Raw genomic sequence first — 20,151 nt, forward strand, 5'->3', positions numbered from 1 at the left:
CACAGTCACCAGATCTCAACCCATAAGAGCATCTTTGGGATGTGGTGAAACGGGAGCTTTGTGCCCTGGATGTGCATCCCACAAATCTCCATCAACTGCAAGATGCTATCCTATCAATATGGGCCAACATTTCTAAAGAACGCTTTCAGCACCTTGTTGAATCAATGCCACATAGAATTACGGCAGTTCTGAAGGTGAAAGGGGGTCAAACACTGTATTAGTATGGGGTTCCTAATAATCCTTTAGGTGAGTGTATGTATATCCATTATTTGAGATTTCAATTATGTGTATGATTAGCTATATTTTTATTCTATTTTAATTTTGTTATATAATATTGTTATTAAAGGTGCAGTGTGTAAATTTTCAGAGCGTCTTTTGACAGAAATACAATATTATATACATAACTATATTTTCAGGGCTGTATAAAGACCTTACATAATTAAGTGTTATGTTTTCATTACCTTAGAATGAGCCGTTTCTATCTACGTACACCGTGGGCCACTTACATGGAAGTCGCCATTTTGCACAGTCATGTTTTTACAGTAGAACTAAACAGCTCTACAGAGCCCATTTCGTCACTATATTTGTCTTGTGGCGGCTACCATAGCTTAGGCATTTCAAAAGGGAGGGGTAAGATGTGGACTAAGCCTTTAGTTCTCAATCTCATCACTAGATGCCAGTAAAATCTACACACTGCACCTTTAAATATAAACCACATATAGTAAAAGGACCAACATGGGATTGGTTACCAACTCAAAACAACTTTTAATATTCTGTTAAAGTCCAGATGTACACTTTCTATAAATTGCAAATAAAAGTCAAGGCTGAGGGCCCAAGGCAGAGGGCCAGAGGAATGTAGCCAGCCAACATTGATGTCTGAAAAAGCTCTGATCAATAGATTTCATTCAGGCTTTCATTACTGTCATAATGAGGGGCTGCAAATGATTGATTTCCAATAGATCATAAGGTGTATGAAATGAAGAGATCAAAGACGAAGGAGGAATAGAGAAAAGAATGAACAAGAGCTGAAAAATACACAAACATTTGCCTATTCACAAAAAAAGCTATAGTTGTACATAAACCGTAAACATCCTCATCCAAAAAAGTATGCTATACTTTTTTGTTTAGAAGTCACCTGAATAATGACAATGATACATGACATGCAATATGAGTATGGTGTGGATGAAGGGGCTTTATTGATGGGGTGCTGGGGTTCATAAGACAAAAGGATAAAAACCAGCATGAGCTACAGAGGGCAGGGATGTCCATCATCCATACAGTGATTAATGTTACTGTTTACATTTTCTTCTCTCCACTCCAGACAAACAAAGCATCGGCACAGGGAGATTTCCAGGGTGCCAGCGCCGCTTCTCGCCAGGCCCTGTGGCTTTCTATCCTTTCAATCGTTTTCGGCATCATCACTTACATCTGCGCTATCGCTGCCCTCATCTCCTATTTGTCTGGGAAACCACCTTAAAGACTAATGCACAACTATTCCCTCTCATCTTTTTCAGCAACACACCTCCCTGGTTCCTAGTCACACAAACCGCTGCTCCAAACCAACTCACACGCAGTACCTGTAGTAAATACAGCCATTCAGCAGAGACCGCACCTCATTTACATTCAGTGCATGGTTCAAGGTCATGTCAGCCATACAGTAAAAGTCTGAACCGTATTTAGCACACAAAAGTACAGAAATAGAACAAAGTGGAGATGCAGCACATAACAGCGTGTTCTGTGTTATTGCTGAAAGCTTTGGTTTGGGTAAAAACCTAAAACAATATTAAATCACTGTAAACATGCACAAGAAAGAAAGATCAGCAAACTGGCACGGAATAGCGACTGAGCTCAACAAGGACAGCAATATCTGGACATCACAACACACTTGGCTGCAAAACACTAGGACAAGCCCACCGAGACTGTGACTTTGAATAAACTGGGTCAGTTTCTTCCGCAGCTTTAAAGCTGACCACTGAAGTACTCACCAAATTAAAGATACCACAGTACTTCAGAATTCATTTGATACTAAAAATATCAATGGCATGCTTAAAGCTATGCAGGGTCCAATAGTAACATTTGCCTAATTTGAGTAAAACAATAAACATTTAAATGACATGTATTGATTAAATTGTATATTTAATTAAAAACTTTCAAATATAAATGCTTTAAATTGATAATTCATAAATACAACCGACTACATGGAATAGACATGAATGATAATTTGATTCTGGCAAATAAGAAATGCAATAGATTTAAATCTGGTATACAATCTGTAAAAATCCCAAACATCATGATTCCTAATTTAGAATTCCTAAAAGAACATACAAAACCCACATTAAGCAAACTATATATAAAAAATTTTAGGAACAAAGTCATGTTTTTATACGTTTATATACAGTTTAACCAAGAAACTAGGAATGACCTGTTTTTCAAAATATACAAAATAAAACTTGTTTCAAAATTCATGTTCAGTAAGAATAATTTAAGGCACTTAGTTGGTCTTGGACCCTCTGTGTACATAAGAATCACAGAATTCTTTAAACACAAATGCAAAAAAATGCACAGGCCAAAATAAAGGGATTATGGTTATATTTTCAAAACAATTCATATGTGATATAGGGGCCAAACACACGCTTTCACTATGAACCATTATAAGCATATTATACTAAGCTAAGCATATTATGTTTTGCAGATGTCATTCAGCCTGATGTGAAAGATCCTGTAAACTAGGCAGACATTGAGGACATTCATTAGAGGTTATGAAATACAGTTTAACAGGAATTCTGTGATATATAGCTCAAAACCCACATTTGTTTGTGTTAACATAAATTTAAACAGACATAGTCAATTATTTCACACCAGAAAACCCTGCGTGGGGACTTTGTTGTAGCACTCTAATAATACATATTGACAATTCAACATTTGGTAATGTCCATATTTGACCCAACCAAAAATATCCAACATTTTTATAGTGTAACCCTGTTGGAAGATTAAAGTTTTCATTGATAAGCATTAGTTTCTTTTTTTTTACAACAATCTTACTTAAATAGTTGAATGAAGTGTGAAACACAATAAATCACATATCATAACTAATAATTAAATGCACAATGATTGCCCCCTATTTCAACCTAATATTATATTTATCAGTGTCATTTCATATATAATCAGAATATCATTGTCAAATCAAAATGCAGATATTTGTTTATTTAGTTTGATTAGTGAATATCCATACAATAGATCTATGTAACCAGTTTAAACATAATGATTCCCCAAACTAGAGTAGAGTATGTCCAACATATCAGTTTTATTTGCAACAGCAGCAATATTTTATTTAAAGATTGAGATGTGCCCCTTCCAAAAAACAAAAAAACTAGGCTACATAAAAACAACATTCACTCTAAACTGCCCATGCAGGTGCCCTCTAAGATCATTGTGGTTTAAATTTGGGTCATATAATGGTGCATTCCCTCATCGTGCTGGAGAGGGGATGAACAGCCCAACCCTCTCTGTTTAATTCCCATTGCCTCTGTGATATCAGGAAATTGAATGGAAACCTACACAAACAGCCACGCTCTCCAGTGTACAGGTCAAAGTGCTGCAGTTTATTCTTAGTACAGTAATAGGGACCAGGCATTAATTTATTCCTCCTCTTCATTAATCTTGTGTAAATGTGTATGTAAATTTCACAGAATCCTGTTATGAACTAATAAATGCACTTGATTAAAGGTTTAATTTTGTTTTGCCTTTTTGAACAGTTGCAGCTGCATTGTTGTGTTTTTAAAAGCCAACGTGCTTTAATAATACTCATTATACGGCTCATCTCTAGAGGGAAGAAATAAAAGATCAAGCACAACTCTGGTGAACAGCAATTAATGGTAATACATGTTAACGCACTATGTGATTCTCTCAAAGACCCAGCTTACGCAATCTAATAATAACAAACCCTCATCATTTCATTTCCATTTTGATAGTAACAGTTCCCACGCCAATGGTTTAAAATTTCCATTTCGCCTTCAAGCATGTGCTTTTTGTTGCACAACAAAGAGCATTATTATCTTTATTTGACATCACGACTCCCTCCTGACATTAAGCCATAATTTAATGCCAGAAACCACAACAACTCGAAAGCAATATACAGTATTAAATCTCTTTAATATTGCTTTCAGTATGCCTTAAAAAACGATTGTAATGGCTTTAAACTCAAATTTAATCAAATTAATACAGTATAAAGTAGCGAACATGAAGTCAAGGAATTCAAATAAAAAATAAAACTTTGTGGGTGAAACCACGCAGGCAGGATCATAACACATTTATTATGCAAGTAATAATAAAATAATTTGATCCATAATATTTCAAATATTATGGTAGCTAGCTAGGAAAAAAACACAACACACACTCAAAATAGAAAATCTAATAAGCTTGTTTTATTTTATCTTTGAGTATCGCCGTTTAACAGAGTCTCTATAAAACTGGAAAATTTGTTCAGATGCCTTTTGACTGATGGCTATGCACTGCTGCAGCTGTGTAGAAAGAAAACACGTTCAATGCACATCTATGTAGCAACCATCAGCAACTATGTTTCATTGCTACATACATAATAATGAATCCTGTAGAGTTAGATACATGTCACATTAACCTTACCTCTTTGACTGAGAAAGAGCCTGTTGTTGATGACATCAAAACATTGCGTTCCACGCTATCAATTGCAAATGTTAACAATGCTCGACTTTCCTGAAAATGTACACACACACATACAAAAAACACAGATTAAAGACAGGCATCAAAAATTGTAAGTTTGTGTGGGAACAGGAATCGTAGTCTACCTTCTCCTGTCGAGCCGTTGGATCAGTGATTATCTGACCCTCCTCTTTGGTAATGGCACACGTCACACCACAAAAAAGGTAGCTCATGGGCAGCCCGGCATCCATGAGAGCCATACAGGCAGCATTCAGACAGCATGATAACAGCTGAGTGTTGGATAAGGACACATACTACCAGGCAACTCAAGGACACAGTTGTGAGCGCAAAGAAATTGGAGTAGCAATGTTAAGGATACAGAACCATCATCACAGATAACCTGCAGGATCAGAGTGAGAGAAGAACGGGGATGAAGAGTCAACAGAAGAGCTGCCTCGCATGCCTCTCGAACACACTGTTCTCTTGCACGTTCTCGAACACCTGATGGAAAACAAGTCGGAAAATTTTACATTACATTTATGCTTTAATCCAAAGCATCTTATAGTAAATTCAAATTCATAATTGTTTTTATCTGTATGTTTGTTCCCTTAAGATCAACCCCATGACCTTTGAGCTGTTAACACAATGCTCTACTATAAGAACACTGAAAAAATCCTCTGTACCAGCCTGCCATCTAATGGTGACAGCTGGAGAATACAGATATATGTATGTAGGATGAAACATCTGGGTACTAAATGACAAATAGGGTGGAAATAGAATGAATTATTTAAATATAATTGTAATTAATTAAATATAATTCTTAACACCTAACATTATCATTAATTTCTTAAATAGTATGCATGTCCAAAAAGGCTGTACAACCCTGGACTGCTGAAATGTACACTTTATTTAAAAGGAAAACACTACTATTTTTTTATATTTTACCATGTTCGTACTTCAGCTTAGACCAGTTAATACATACCTATCTTTATTCAATGCATGCACTTAATCTTTGTACAGGGCGTTGTGAATGTGCTAGCATTTAGCATAGCCCCATTCATTCCTTAGGATCCAAAGGGATGAATTTAGAAGTCACCAACACTTCCATGTTTTCCCTATTTAAAGACTGTTACATGAGTAGTTACACAAGTAAGTATGGGCATACAAAATAAAATGTGTTGATTTTTTTGAAGATAAAAAACTAAGAACTATATTGTACGGCAGAGGAGCACTTATCGCCACATTTTGTTTTGTGCCACCATTCTTACTCGTGTAACTACTCATGTAACAGTCTTTAAATAGGGAAAACATGGAAGTGTTTGGTGGCTTCTAAATTCATCCCTGTTTGGATCCTAAGGAATGAATGGGGCTAGGCTATATGCTAACACATTCATGACGCGCTGTACAAAGATTGAGTGCACGCATTGAATAAAGATAGGTATGTATTATTTCGTCTAAGTTGAGGTAAGAACATAGTAAAAAATTGAAAAACGGTGGTGTTTTCCTTTAAAGTTGTACATTTTAAAGGTTTCATAGCTGTTATAACACCACCATCACTTGGGAAAAAATAACAAGAAACTTTCAATGATGAAATTTTAATTAATTTAATTAAACAATTTTAATTAATCTATAATATTAAGCTGCAAATGCATTGATGATATACATACTTGGAAGCCCTATTTTGGGCTGGATAAGAACCTCCACAGTAGCTCGGTCATAGATTTCCTTGCTCACTTTAACCTCAGCTGGTCCATAAACTCCAGCCAGAATACTACTATCGCCTGTAAGTACATTTACAAAACCCATACAATTATACAGATTCGAATCCATCAATCAAATTGATCAACATGCTTTAGCTTCGCATGCATCCATTATAGCCATTTTCGAATAAACAGTCAAACGTGTGCAGAACAGAAGAACATACCTTGGACAAAAGTGGATGACCCGTCAGGTCTAGACAATAAACTCTGTTCACTACCATACTCTCTTAAAACTGGACAACTTTGATCTAACTCCATGATGGGCATGCTAATTGTCGCACTCGCGACGCGTCATTGTGTGGTGCGCAACATGATGACGTTGCACACATTGTTGTAGTAAACACTGGCGCACTCTAGTGGATAAAAAAAAACGGGAATAGTTTTAGTAGTTTTAGTATTACTCGAACAGTTATTTTTAGGAAAATTTAATTGATAAAGTAAATATTATTTTTATGTCACTTTACTGCAAGTTTACTGCAATCGCGCCGCATGAAGTCGAACACACCTATTGTCCAGCAGGTGGCGCGATGTAAATGACTTACACAGAGTGTCAACAGAACAGAGGCGAGAAAGTCAGGAGGAGATACATAGAAAAATGGCGGCTGCTAGGTGTGTAAAGAAATTTTACGGTATTGGGCTTCGTGCAATTCGTCAAAATGCTGCTTTAAAGACAACATCGTTCCTCCAGCAAAGGTCTTTCCGGGTCAATGTGAGTTTTAAACTGATCACAGTGGCATTAAGTCATTTTACCGGTTTTTCTGGCTAGCAAGGGTTGCCTAGCAGACGCATGATGTCTAAATATCTGCGAGAGCTCCAAAACACTACGTGTAACTTTTTAATAAATCTATTTATTTAATAAGCAATACTACCTAGGTAATATCGCAGTGGAATATTGCTCTAAAATAATGAAAGTAATCTTAATACGTAATGTAATCCGTAAATGGTTAACTGACACATTGAAGTGCATACTGCAAACAATTCATGGTTTAACATGTAATACTTGCGTTAGATTTATCAATTAACTAGTTAACTGTTTCAATCTAGTATCTTATTAACTTAGCTAGATTGTTTCTGCTGTGTTGTTATTGTAAATAATGGACTGTTCAACCTTCACAATGCTGTAACTTAGTAGATACCCTGAGAGCTGATTGGCTGATTCAAGGGGGTGTGGGGAGGAAAACAAAATACAAATCCCAGCAACCCATATGCCATTTTAATATATAAAGACTTGTTCTGACAGCCTTAATAATTATTTGTGATTAAAAGTATGAAGTATTAACTTTAAAAGAGTTGCTCATATTCATCTCATTGATCCTAAACCAACTTGCTGCAATAATGACAACAGTACACATCACATGAACATTGATATTGATTATTTTATTCATGTACAGATACTTCATACTTTAATATGTTGATTCATGTGTGTAATAAAGATAAATAATGTCACATTGTTATGTGTAATAACAATAATGACTGCTTTTAAACGGGTTTCTTGAACTACCCCTATCTGCCATAACTTTGCATCAACAAAACACTGGAGTACCATGGAACTCTTTTCCATTAAAAAGCCTTTTTTATCCCATAGGTACTTGCAATAAGTTTCAAAAACATACAGTAACAGTAGCATAAAGTAGTCCTTCCTAAACCCAACCCATTAGTTTCAACAGTGTTGTTGTTAAACTTTATTAAAAGAAATTAGCATATTTGAATGGCTTTCTTTATGGTTATTTACCGGGGTAAAAGAAAGATGGATGTTGTAGTAAAGTAAAACACTGTCTAATGTGAGAAATTGGCTTTTAAAACAGTCAGTGAATCGTTAAGCTGTAGCCATTCACTATCATCTTACTCTATCAGATTGCCATAGTTTATGTGCAATGCATGCAGTCATTAGATCTGTGTCTCATCGTTTAATCTTTGATCCTTTGGCTCTTCTCTACAGGCAGCTCTTCGCCAGCAGCCGTTTGATTCATCCGTGGAGAAGCCTCAGTTTCCCGGAGCCTCAGCCGAGTTTATTGATCACCTTGAGTTTATTCAGCCCAATGTGATCTCAGGAATCCCTGTCTATAGGGTAATGGATAGACAGGGCCAGATCATTAACCCTTCAGAGGATCCTCAGGTGTGGAGTGCATGAATGTGACACAAACATTTGATGTATTTGATCATGCTTTGATTCTAACTGTTAAATGTCTTTCAGCTGCCGAAAGAGACGGTTTTAAATTTCTACGAAAAGATGACACTACTTAACACAATGGATCGTATTCTTTACGAGTCCCAGAGGCAGGTGAGAGATACAGATGTCGATGGATTTCAGAATGAGGTTTCATTAAATCGAAAAAAATTCGGATGTACTCTTTTGTTCTTTAAATTTGGTGATATTTGTGTTCTAGGGCCGTATCTCGTTCTACATGACCAATTACGGCGAGGAGGGCACGCATATCGGCAGCGCTGCGGCTCTTGACCCGAAGGACTTGGTTTTTGGCCAATATCGGGAAGCGGGTGAGAATGTTTACAAGCTGGAGTTACAGTAAAAAAAAAACAGAGCAGCTGCCTTAATGACTTTTCCAACTATTGCAATTAATGAGCTGTCTAAATGAATTACAGAGAAGGGTGTGAAAAATTAGATTATGCAGAGATTATGTAACTTTTTCTAAATTGAATTAAGCAGTACTAAAACCACGAGTGTTCTCATTATCCCCATTGTTTTTCTTTGTGTTTAGGTGTATTGATGTACAGGGGCTTTCCGCTTGACCTGTTCATGGCGCAGTGCTATGCTAATGCTGATGACTTGGCAAAGGGCCGACAGATGCCGGTTCACTACGGTAGCAAAGACCTTAATTTTGTCACCATCTCCTCACCGCTTGCCACACAGCTACCACAAGGTGAGATATAAATACATCTGCTTTGCAGCTATTTATATACATGCTTGTTTTTGATGATTGGAAAGCTTGTGATGACCGTGATCTAACATGTCTTTTAATCTGTTATTGCTCATGTAGCTGCCGGGGCAGCGTATGCTCTCAAAAGGGAGAACTCAAACCGAATTGTGATCTGTTATTTCGGAGAGGGTGCAGCCAGTGAGGGAGATGCCCATGCTGGATTTAATTTCTCTGCCACTCTTGAGTGTCCGCTTATATTCTTCTGCCGCAATAACGGTTACGCCATCTCCACGCCGACCAATGAGCAGTACAGAGGGGATGGCATTGGTAAGTAAAACTGTTTGTTAGAGATTCTTGTTGCTTTTTCATTCCATTTGCTATATATTTTTATATTTTGTCTTTAGCCGCTCGAGGTCCAGGATATGGACTCATGTCGATCCGTGTAGATGGAAATGATGTTTTTGCTGTGTACAATGCCACAAAGGAGGCACGGCGTCGAGCAGTGGCCGAAAATCAGCCCTTCCTTATTGAAGCCATGACATACAGGTACACTTGAACCACACAATGAAAATGAGCTGAATCCACAATGACCTGTTTCACACAACATGTGTTAGTGGCACATTTTTATTTGACACCCATAGTGACAGGAGGCAGCATTTACACTTTATTTGTAAGCCAACGAAAATAACACTTGGAACTACAATTGTCCCAAATGGTGCAGTCGATGTGAATTTGCTCTCTGTCAGTGTATTACAATGAAAATGTTTATTATTTTCTTGTAATCTAAAACAGAATCTTTTTCTATTAAATCTAGTTATATAGTTTAAAGGAAAAAATATATATATTCAAGGATTCAAAGTTGTATTTGCTAAAATGTAATTATAATATAATATAAAATATTAATTATATATATATATATATATATATATATATATATATATATATATATATATATATATATATATATATATATATATATATATATATATATATATTTATTATTATTATTATTATTATTATTATTATTAATAAAATATAAAGTATAATTTAAAGCTAAAAAAGTATAACATAAAACTAAAATATAAAAACTAAAATATAATTTAAAAGTAAATATTGCAACTGAAGAGTAACTGCAAGTAATGTGAGAGAATGTGAATGTCATAATGACCACATTTACACAACATGTATGCATTTGCATCCGTTTTCATCCAAAGTGACTTACAGTGCATTACAAGGTATACATTTTTTATCAATATGTGTGTTCCCAGGGTTCGAATCTATTAAATTTTGCACTAAGCTATACAGGCGCACAAGTTAAATGAGGACAGTGAAGTGCAGTATGCAATTTGAAAGTTGCAAATAATAAAGTTATGCCATAATTGATTTGAGACTTGACTTGGACTCTGAAGACTTTATATAAGAGAGTTTATTTGCTTTTGAGACTTTTGAAAACGTCTGCTCAGCGAAAACCATGTCGAAAATTCACTGTAAACCTATTTATGACTGCAATCTATAGACTTTAATGAAGGAACATAAAATACTGGAGCAACTCACCCATTGTTTGGACTTGATGATAGAACCCAAACAATGATGCATCTCTTGGGTTTAATGCCCGGTTAACACTCAAACAGGACTTTCTTCGCAGTAATGCTGACTAAATCCTGTTGATTTTAGCACTTTATTGCCAATCTTTTGGGGTTTGGGTTCTGTTTAAATTAATTGAATTCTGTATGTGAATGGGGTCTTTATTAGATTTTGTGACAATTAAGTTGTGTAATCATTCTTAATGGCCCACTCCAGGTTACTTATTTTCTTTATAGAATCACTGGCAATGCTTTCCGTGCAAAAGTTTCATGCTCGCATTGCATGCTATTACACAGCATCGCCACTTACGCAAGCTGTGTGAAACGGGCGTATTATTACCGTACATGCATTGAGAAATGAGCACAGATGAGATTTAATTTCCTGTTCGCCCTGCAGGATCGGTCATCACAGCACCAGCGATGACAGTTCTGCCTACCGTTCGGTTGATGAGGTGAACTACTGGGATAAGCAGGACCATCCCATCTCTCGCCTGCGGCACTACATGACCGCCCGAGGCTGGTGGGGAGAGGATGAGGAGCGGGCGTGGAGAAAGCAATCCCGCAAATTAGTCATGGAGGCCTTCGAGAAAGCCGAGAAACGGCTAAAACCCAACCCCAACCTGCTTTTCACTGACGTCTACCATGAGATGACCCCTCAGATAAACAGCCAGATGGAATCCATGTGGCGACATGTGCAGCAGTATAAAGAGCATTACCCACTTGATCTCTATGAGAAATAATCCCCGGTTTTTCAAAGAAGGAAGAAAACACCTGGGCAGTGGACACAACTTGGAAATGTCTTGCACATGTCTTTGTGTTAGTTGTGTTTTTTGTTCCATTTTGGTTGTATTAGAAAGCACAGACACAAATGGGTATATTTGTCCATGTATGCAACTACAGTACAGGCCACTTTACTTTCATTTTGTGCCTTGAAATGCAGTGTGGTGTGAAAATCAGTAGATCTTATACATAGGCCTAGTAAACCTTTCCACGGTAGATCTAACAGTCCTATCATACAGTATCACTGTGTTGACATTGACAGTGTTATTAATGCGGTTGGCACAATTTCATGATAACATTAATTAAATTTTCTGAAGTACAATGTATGACGTTCTTAGTATCTTTAAAAACTTGGGCCTTAAAATGTTGTATATGATCATCAGCTTTCCACAGAAATGATTAATCTTTGAACGGTCATTTGATTGAAAAACATGCTTCTGAAATATGTATTTCTGCATGTCTTACCCTTAGACTTTCCACTCCAGTCTAATACTACGGTCATCATCATAATGCTGTAATGACCAGGGTTAAAAATGTTTTGTGTCGTCTTGTAGTGATTTTCTTCCCATAGATGATAAAACTGTAATTCTTGGTTGGTAATAATGCACAAACTGTTAATGTGTGAGACTTAACTCAGCTGTTACATGACATTATGATTACTGTGTTTGAGATTCTTTCTTTAGGGGTTTGTAAGTTGTATTTTAAACAATAAAAATGGTTATAAAATACAATTACTTATTTCAGAAGTGCTTACTGTACAGAGGCTAAGCTAATAAAATGATATATGGGTATGGGACTTGTTTTAATGGCTACACAGAGGGGTTGTATTTGTAACTGTTGGCAAATAAATGTTATACAGTTTTTAGTGTTCAGTGTATTGTGAGGTGTACGAGTATACTGGAAAGTATGGAAAGCATTTCACTTATGAAAATGTGTTTTTGATTGTCCTTAATGGTGATTCTGACTACTTTATTCTGTAATTTAGTTTATTGTAATATTTTTAAGACATTACAAAATTAAATAAAAACTTAAAGTTCACCAAAAATGAAAATTCTGTCTTTAACACACCCTCATGTCATGTTGTTCAGTTCTTCAAGAAAAACGCGGATTTTTTTGTGATTGTTGCGGGCAAAAATCATTGATCTTGCGCTTTCTCAAAAAGGGCGATGGAATATGCGGAAAATGTATGCAATTTTCTTGCCAAAATTGCTGGAACTTGCAAATTTTTTTGCAGCTTTTCGTTGATGTTCACGTCACGTAATTACATAACTTCCTAACACTCTCATGACAACAGGGGACGTGGCTGCGCATGTGTGAAGTAAATGCAAAATTTTTCAACTTTCTGCTAAGATATATATGACTTTTTGCTAAAAAATTGTGGGGATTATAAAATCATGCAAGCCCCGCATATTTTGCAAGCAGAAATCTTCAATTTATTCGTCAAAAGTACGGTGTATTTAAAAAATGCGGACCCCGCATAAATATGCAAACTTTGGCTGATTATGCATAATCACGTTTTTCTGGAGGGACTGGTTGTTTTAAACCTGTTTAAATGTATCTGTTATGCTGAACACAAAGGAGGATGTTTTCCGCTTTAACCCAAAAGTTTTGGTGCACCATTGACTTCCATAGTATGTTTTCCCTACTGAAAGGCAATGGTGCCCCTACTTCCTGCTTGATTACAGATATCTTTCTTTGTGTTAAGCAAATAAAAAAAAAATGAAACATGAAAGTAATGACAGAATTTTCATTTTTAGGTAAACTACTTCTTTCTGATCCCATTTTTTATAGTTAGTGTGTAATGTTGCTATAATAATACCTGTAAAATGTTAAAGCTCAAAGTTCACTGCCAGGTGAATATTTTCTTTAACAGAATTTGCCTTTCAAAGCCTACAGCGAATGGTCGGTTTGGACTACAGCAAATTTCCTACTTTGATGACGTCAGTAGAACAATTTTTTACTAAACTCCGCCCACAGGAATACGTCAGTCGCCAGCTAAGCTAGCGGCAAGCTAAGCTGCTATCGAATTACAAAACACTAAACATGCAACCAGGATAAGTTTTTCTGAAGGAGGGACTTCATAGAAGAAGAAAGACATCAGCCCGTTTTTAGGACAGTGAAAACAGCGCTATAGAAATAAGTAAATTGTGTGAAAAATACAGCGTTTTTTTACACGTGAAACATGATCACATGTAATATTGCGCACTGTAAACACAATCAAAGCTTCAAAAACACAGAAAGAACGGGACCTTTAAGTCTACTCGTCCTGTCCTGTAGGGGGTGCAACAATCCCTATCAATCATTGGTCCTGTTTGAACATAGCACTCATTCACACATGCAGAGTCTTGGTTTAGACAGTTTGGCCATAATCTTTCATTCAAGCAGCATTTTGCGTCACATAAGTTTCTTCACAGAACAGTTTAGGATTTAATATAAAGTCATGCCACTTTTACTTCCTGTTTTGCTTGTAAACATTAACCTTATTTGGCAAGATGTGAATTAGGCATCTTATAGTGTGACCACATAATACATGTAGTTTAAAATCAATAGGAATCTTGGCAGTGTGCTTTGATAGGCTATCATCAAGTCAACAGTCATTCATAAAAGAAATGCCTGTCGTAATATTTCCCTGTTGTGGTGTTGAAGTGCGATGTGCTCAGTTGTTAAATCAGTTCACTGTAAACTGCCAAAAGAAAAATCTGTTTTTATGAAGGCCATTTACCACCAACAGATGCAGCACATTTCTTTGTTAGTTTCATAATATTTGCCAAAGGATAGTTTCTTTCTAAAGACGTTTTTAGTCCAAAATGAGACATTGAACTTTTTAAACGTTTTATTTGCTGGAGTAAATCCATCCATTCTCAAAACCGCTTAGCCCACATTTTGCAAGTGTTGCTGGAGTCTATCCCAGCTATCTCAGACCGAGGCAGGGAAACACAGGTGGAGAGTGGGAGTAAATACCTTTTTCATGTAAACCATAACTACAACATGTTTAAAATCTGCACTATTATTATGTGACAAAGCCAGAATGTGAAAAACTGACAGTGACACCAGAGATTGTGTACTGTGATGAGTCTGATCAGAATAAATGATGCGAGTATGAACAGAATGGCAGATCTGATTACGTGTGTCATAACAACAGCTTGGTCCTGACTGTTAGAAACTGTCAGCTGTCTGGTGTTTTGTGATGCAACAGATTTTGGGAAGGTTTTCTTGGGCCATCAAATGTACCGATGGCATGTGGTAGGACAAAGCAGACTGTTAGATCTGCAGTAAATGCTTTTATCAGCAGTATGCAACACAAAAGTACCAAACATGAAGGTTGTCAGAATGACATAAATATCACAGCTTGTTTACATGGGTGAGAAACAATATTATCATCCTATACCCCAAACACAGGTACAAGCATTAGGAGGATGCTATAATGAACCCATACCAGCAGACACCTGCTGCTCTTTATAAATCCTTCATGTGCATTCACTGCAGGCCCGGTACTAGGCTTGCTGGACTGGGGGGCAGTCAGGATTTTTGGGTGGGCAGCCATTTCTCGACTAAAATGATTCATACACTAAAATTATGGATGTTTCAATCCAATATTACTTTGCATGTCTTATAATAAAAAGCAATTTATATGTCATTTTGCAGGTTCACATTTTAAAAGTAGATGCAATTAGATTAATGATTTATAATGTTATAATGATTACACTAGTTTGACACATTTAGTCACAGTTAATGAAATCAGGCAAGCAGGTGATATAAATATAAAGCTGTACATATAGCTATATTTTATTAATGTTTAGACTGCATGTAATCTATTATTTTACTTATAGATAAATTAAAGCCATTCTTATACCTTTCCTACCCAACATATGCCTTTATTCTAAATAAACACTTGTTAGGAACTTTATTTCCACTACTCAAACATTTTCTTCATGTAAAATAATGTATTTTCAATGTGATAAGCTGTATTGTCATTAATTCCTGACCCTATCATTGCTGCTGCAGCAACCTCAAATATCACAACAAAGAACAATGCTTTAAATAATATATTGTTGCATCATGTAAGCAATTTGACATGCATGAAAAATTCGTCAAAGGTTATCCTGTTTGCCTATAACAGCACCAGACAAAAGCACAAGCCCTAAAATACTGTAAGTGTGATTTGCGACGAGACCAAAGATAAATCACACTGCTTTGTTTATAACACAGCAAATTAGATATTATAATACAACGCAACATTATAAAATACAACGTTTTACCTTACGATGACCTTGCGGAGTGAAAGCTCCTCTTGAACTTAAAAGTCTGTAGATTTTTGCGTGTGAAGTTTTTCTCAAACGCGAGCTGAATGAGCTGATGAATGACGATGACAAAACCGCTAAAATTTGATTTTAAAACTGCACTGCACGCGATGCTCAGCTGTTACAATACTGTATATTTACTGTATAACCATCTTATATCATTTATATCTACTATATAGTATGCCACAACCAAACTGCATATTCTAATTTTAATAAACAGAACTACGTCTAAAACAAACACATTAAATGCTGCTGGAGACTTGCCATTGGCTGTTGTATTTGCATGAATAAATAATTAGGTGAGTCTAAGAAAGGATAAGGGGCTATTTTGGGCATGTTTTACTATAAAAAAAAGTTTTAATTTAATATGTGTTGGGTTATTACGTTTATTTAATACTAAATTGCATTGTTTTTGATATATATTTTAAAGATGCGTTTTTTTTTAGTTACCGTCATAGAGAACAGTAGTACTTTTCCTGTGAGTTAAATACTGCTGAAAAGACCTCCTAGGTTTGAATAAGCTAATCAGATGTTAGTAGGCGGGAGCTGTAAACGCTAGCGCTTGCCTACAGAAGACGTTTTTTATGTAAAGAGACTCCGTTATTTTAAGGTTGGCTGGACATTTTTGGGGGGGCACAAGGAAAGCCCCCCTGTAGACCCGGCCCTGCTTCACTGCAAATGTTTTGGTGTGTAAAATGATTTAAAATGGGAGGTGTCACTTTCAGACAAGGGTCTTTAAACAGCACTGAGTGTCTTTTAAAAAAGTGTGTGTGTGGTGGGGGGTGACAGTTTGATTGCAACGCTATGCCTCTGGCTCTGTTTTATAGTCACACTGCTATTTAAATCACTTTCTAGGACCATTCAAGCATTAAATTATTGCAGCCGTCTATATATTTACCTAACTTGAACTACAAACAATCCTTTTGATGTGACTGTTTAAATAAACTATGCCGAAGAACATTCAGTACCAACCCGAGTGAATGTTAAATGCACTGATAATGTTTTTGAGTGATTGTGCACTGTACCAACCTAAATGCACCCCCTGAAAGATTGGAGAACGTGATGTCAGATAAACTTCTTTTACATTAAACATTTTGAAGTGGTAAAAATACATGGGAGAAATGGAAATTAAAAAGTTCTGAATAAATCAAAACACATACTTTTTCCTAAGACATTTATTATTTTTTTTGACATTTGTATTCACTTTTGTTCTGAGATGATCTGTGGAACAAAAAGAACATTTGTAATAACATGCAGAAATCTTTCATCTTGCAAGTGGGAGACAAGATGAAGGTGGATGTTTAGGGCAAACAAAGGCTAAAAAGTGGGCGATATGAAAAATCTGTCCGCTTTTACAAAATCAAATGACTGGAGTGGCATATTTTTTCAGGTGCACATTGTGTTAATATTGTTTCGAAAAGCTTTACAATAAAAAACATGTCCTTGATACCTGAAGGTTCGTGCCACAGGTCAACAACAAAAATAATGCAATTTTTGCTTTCTAATGAGCCACATGGTTTGCTGCATCTCAGTCCATCAATCATTTCTCAGTTCAGTGGCAATATAAAAAGAAAACAATGTGTCTGTACTGTTTGTAGAGGGAAGAAACAGATGCAGGCATTTGTTCAGTTCCATAAGAAAAGACTTTGTAATGTAAATAAATACATAAATATATCAATATAGAATAAATACATAAACCTTGTACAACAGCTGTCTTTCTTATAACGATACACTGGGGTTTGTGGCAGCATCTGACACAAAACAGATGTTTAGTCTGTTAACAACAGACTTGTTTTCATACGTTTCAAGGCATTTTTTTCTGTAAACCATGAATTCACATGTTTATATGTCATCGTTGTTGTTTGCTCTCGCTAACATTACTGCTTTAAAACAAACACTTCTCAGACAACGAATAGCAGAACATTTCAGTATCACTCTTAAGCAAACAATATGTGTATTTACTGTTTGAGCTCCAGAAAGGATGGATTTTGAGGGAGATGAAAAGGAGACGGGAATAACTACCCCAAACTTTCATTATTTACTCAATGCACTTTTAAAAGTCAAAGTAGCATTTTTTTTCTTACCCAAACTTTTTTACGACAGCTATTTTATTTTTCCTGTGACATGCATTGTTCCCAAGTACCCGTAATATGAGGATAGTGTAGCTATATTAACCAAGTAATATATTAGCAGTGCAAACTGGGATTTCTAAAAATCTAAATCTGTGTGATAAACAAAAACAAATTAGGCCATTATAACCTTGCTCTCCCTTGAAGCATGCATGAAGGTATGTAAATAATATAATTTTTATTTGTGTAAACAATACTGAGAGATTTCTGCATGAAAAGAAAGTTGACCCATCATAATCAAACGCAAGACAAATGAATGCTTCTATATAAGCATCTCCACCAGAAAAATGGTTACATTTCAACCCCTTAAAACTAGAAAAATATCCTCATCTTTTATGGTTTTCATCTATTAATGGACATCGCTTGCTCGCTGCACAAGAAAAGCGTCGAAATAAATGCCTGAAACATCAGCCTTCCATTTTAATGATGGTCTTCCTCTTTTCATTGCTGTCCTTCATTAGCCCACATGTGTATTGTGTGGCTGCTCTGAAGGCCTCTGTGAGTTGAAGAGGCTTTTGAAACTCAGTAGGGATGTGGTACTTTGTTAGCTGTAGATAAGAGCTCAGAGCAGTGTGTTATGCGTGTGCTCAAAAAGGGCTTTGACTCTCACAAACTTTAGAAATTACAAAGAAACGAGGAATCTGAAACGTCCTGGAGCAATAATCCATCACATCCCACAAGGAGCAAGTTGTGTCTTCAAAGTTGGAAAAGTTTATTCCATTAAACATGTGCTATGCATCCTAAGCCTCACGATTGATTGATGAAATAATTACGGGTTGTTAAAGTGACAGTACAAGAATTCCTAAACCTTTCACTTGTCATTCTTTGATAACACCCAAACGGAGCGACAGTGAAACTCCAATAATAAAACACTACAGGAGAATTTCTGTCCCTTAAAACTATTGTTCAGACATAAACATTTTGTGCTTCACCATTATGTATTTTATACACTGCTTATATAACTGAAATCTACCTGTAAATGGTTTTCAAATGAGACTGGAGTGTCCTTTAATCTATTCATTTTTTTTCTTTCCCTTGCGTGCTCAGGGTAAATCATTCTCTGTATCTTTCCATCACAAGTGTTTGTTGAGTACACTTGGCTTAAGATAGGACTGTAATGACCTGGTGCTTTTTTAAATCTTAAATCTTAAAACATTAAACCCTCCCTATAAGACCAGCTCAAACCAGTCTAAGCTTGTTGGCTGGTTTTAGCTGGTCTCCCAGCCTGGTTTTAGCTGGGGAATCTGGTGTAGCAGGCTGGTTTTAGAGGGGTTTTGGACTCTTTAGCTAGTCAGGCTGGAAAACCAACTGACCCACCAGGTTAAAGCAACTTGGCTAAGATGGTTGGCTGGTCTTAGCCTGTTTAAGATGGAGGTGGCTGGTTTTAACTGGTCCTTCCAGCCTGTCATAGCTGGTTAAGCAGGTCCTCCAGCCTGGTCAAGCGATCAGCTGGTTTTAGATTGGTGGGTCAGCTGGTCTCCCAGCCTGACCAGCTAAGAAATCGGCCAAAGCCCCTCTAAATCAACTTTCTACACCAGCTTAACCAGCTAAAACCAACTTAAGGGGGTCGCACACCGGACACGCAGCTCAGCGCCGCACAATGCAATGCCGCTCTAAAAACACAGAACACATTGTTCTCTATTATTATTGGCCTATGCACACCGGCGGCGTCTGTCCGCTGTGACTCAGAACACTGCTCACATCCCTGTCATTCAACAGAGCGCCACTCACATAGTTTAACATTAAATAACATCATATTTGTCCCAAATCGTTAGCAATTAACAATGGCTGCCAATGTATATTTTGCATTTTGAAGTAGACGCTATCTGACTAAGCGTGCGCTATTTAATGTGCACTTCCGGTGTAAGACACCTCCGAGTTGTCCTAGACGTGGCGCTGCATTACTCGTCCGGTGTGAGACCCCCTTTAGGCTGTTTTGAGCTGGCCTTTTTATTCTGGCTTTCTGATGAGACTTTTTTTAAGCCAGTCTAGATATGAGGAGCTCAGATGCAAAATTTGCTAAATGCTACATCTAACAAAAATTA

General features: G+C 36.6%; 3 protein-coding genes across 3 annotated transcripts in view; 2 read left to right on the forward strand and 1 right to left on the reverse strand.

Moving 5' to 3' along the window:
- tmem91 (transmembrane protein 91) overlaps positions 1 to 3,732 on the forward strand; it is a 31,527-nt gene extending 27,795 nt beyond the window's left edge. The window contains exon 4 of the mRNA XM_065283031.2: positions 1,322 to 3,732. Within this exon, the coding sequence (XP_065139103.1) occupies positions 1,322 to 1,477 (156 nt within the window). The 3' untranslated portion in view covers positions 1,478 to 3,732. The remainder of the gene's footprint in view (positions 1 to 1,321) is intronic.
- A 670-nt stretch (positions 3,733 to 4,402) lies between these two features.
- Positions 4,403 to 6,755, reverse strand: exosc5 (exosome component 5). The gene is made up of 6 exons (XM_065279193.2): positions 6,602 to 6,755; positions 6,345 to 6,458; positions 5,057 to 5,178; positions 4,824 to 4,967; positions 4,642 to 4,731; positions 4,403 to 4,520 (listed from the first exon to the last, which is right to left on the reverse strand). Exons 1-6 carry the CDS (start codon positions 6,702 to 6,704, stop codon positions 4,425 to 4,427), a joined length of 669 nt encoding a protein of 222 aa, XP_065135265.2. The 5' UTR covers positions 6,705 to 6,755; the 3' UTR covers positions 4,403 to 4,424.
- A 229-nt stretch (positions 6,756 to 6,984) lies between these two features.
- bckdha (branched chain keto acid dehydrogenase E1 subunit alpha) lies at positions 6,985 to 12,537 on the forward strand. Its single transcript, XM_065283034.2, has 8 exons — positions 6,985 to 7,146; positions 8,377 to 8,553; positions 8,632 to 8,718; positions 8,825 to 8,933; positions 9,155 to 9,316; positions 9,434 to 9,640; positions 9,718 to 9,859; positions 11,294 to 12,537. The coding sequence occupies exons 1-8, from the start codon at positions 7,033 to 7,035 to the stop codon at positions 11,634 to 11,636; spliced, it is 1,341 nt and encodes a 446-aa protein (XP_065139106.1). The 5' UTR covers positions 6,985 to 7,032; the 3' UTR covers positions 11,637 to 12,537.
- The last annotated feature ends 7,614 nt before the right edge of the window (positions 12,538 to 20,151 follow it).

This window comes from Paramisgurnus dabryanus, chromosome 9 (genome assembly GCF_030506205.2).
Source record: "Paramisgurnus dabryanus chromosome 9, PD_genome_1.1, whole genome shotgun sequence".
Classification (NCBI taxonomy): Eukaryota; Metazoa; Chordata; class Actinopteri; order Cypriniformes; family Cobitidae; genus Paramisgurnus; species Paramisgurnus dabryanus.

Excerpts from the sequence above, each read along its gene's own strand:
- exosc5 (XM_065279193.2), bottom strand. The coding sequence starts at position 6,704 with ATGCCCATCATGGAGTTAGATCAAAGTTGTCCAGTTTTAAGAGAGTAT. Across the intron at positions 4,968-5,056 it reads TTATCTGTGATGATGGTTCT|CTGTTATCATGCTGTCTGAA; the intron begins GTATCCTTAACA and ends TCCAACACTCAG. Across the intron at positions 4,732-4,823 it reads CAACGGCTCGACAGGAGAAG|GAAAGTCGAGCATTGTTAAC; the intron begins GTAGACTACGAT and ends GTACATTTTCAG.
- bckdha (XM_065283034.2), top strand. The coding sequence starts at position 7,033 with ATGGCGGCTGCTAGGTGTGTAAAGAAATTTTACGGTATTGGGCTTCGT. Across the intron at positions 9,641-9,717 it reads GTACAGAGGGGATGGCATTG|CCGCTCGAGGTCCAGGATAT; the intron begins GTAAGTAAAACT and ends TTTTGTCTTTAG. Across the intron at positions 9,860-11,293 it reads ATTGAAGCCATGACATACAG|GATCGGTCATCACAGCACCA; the intron begins GTACACTTGAAC and ends TTCGCCCTGCAG.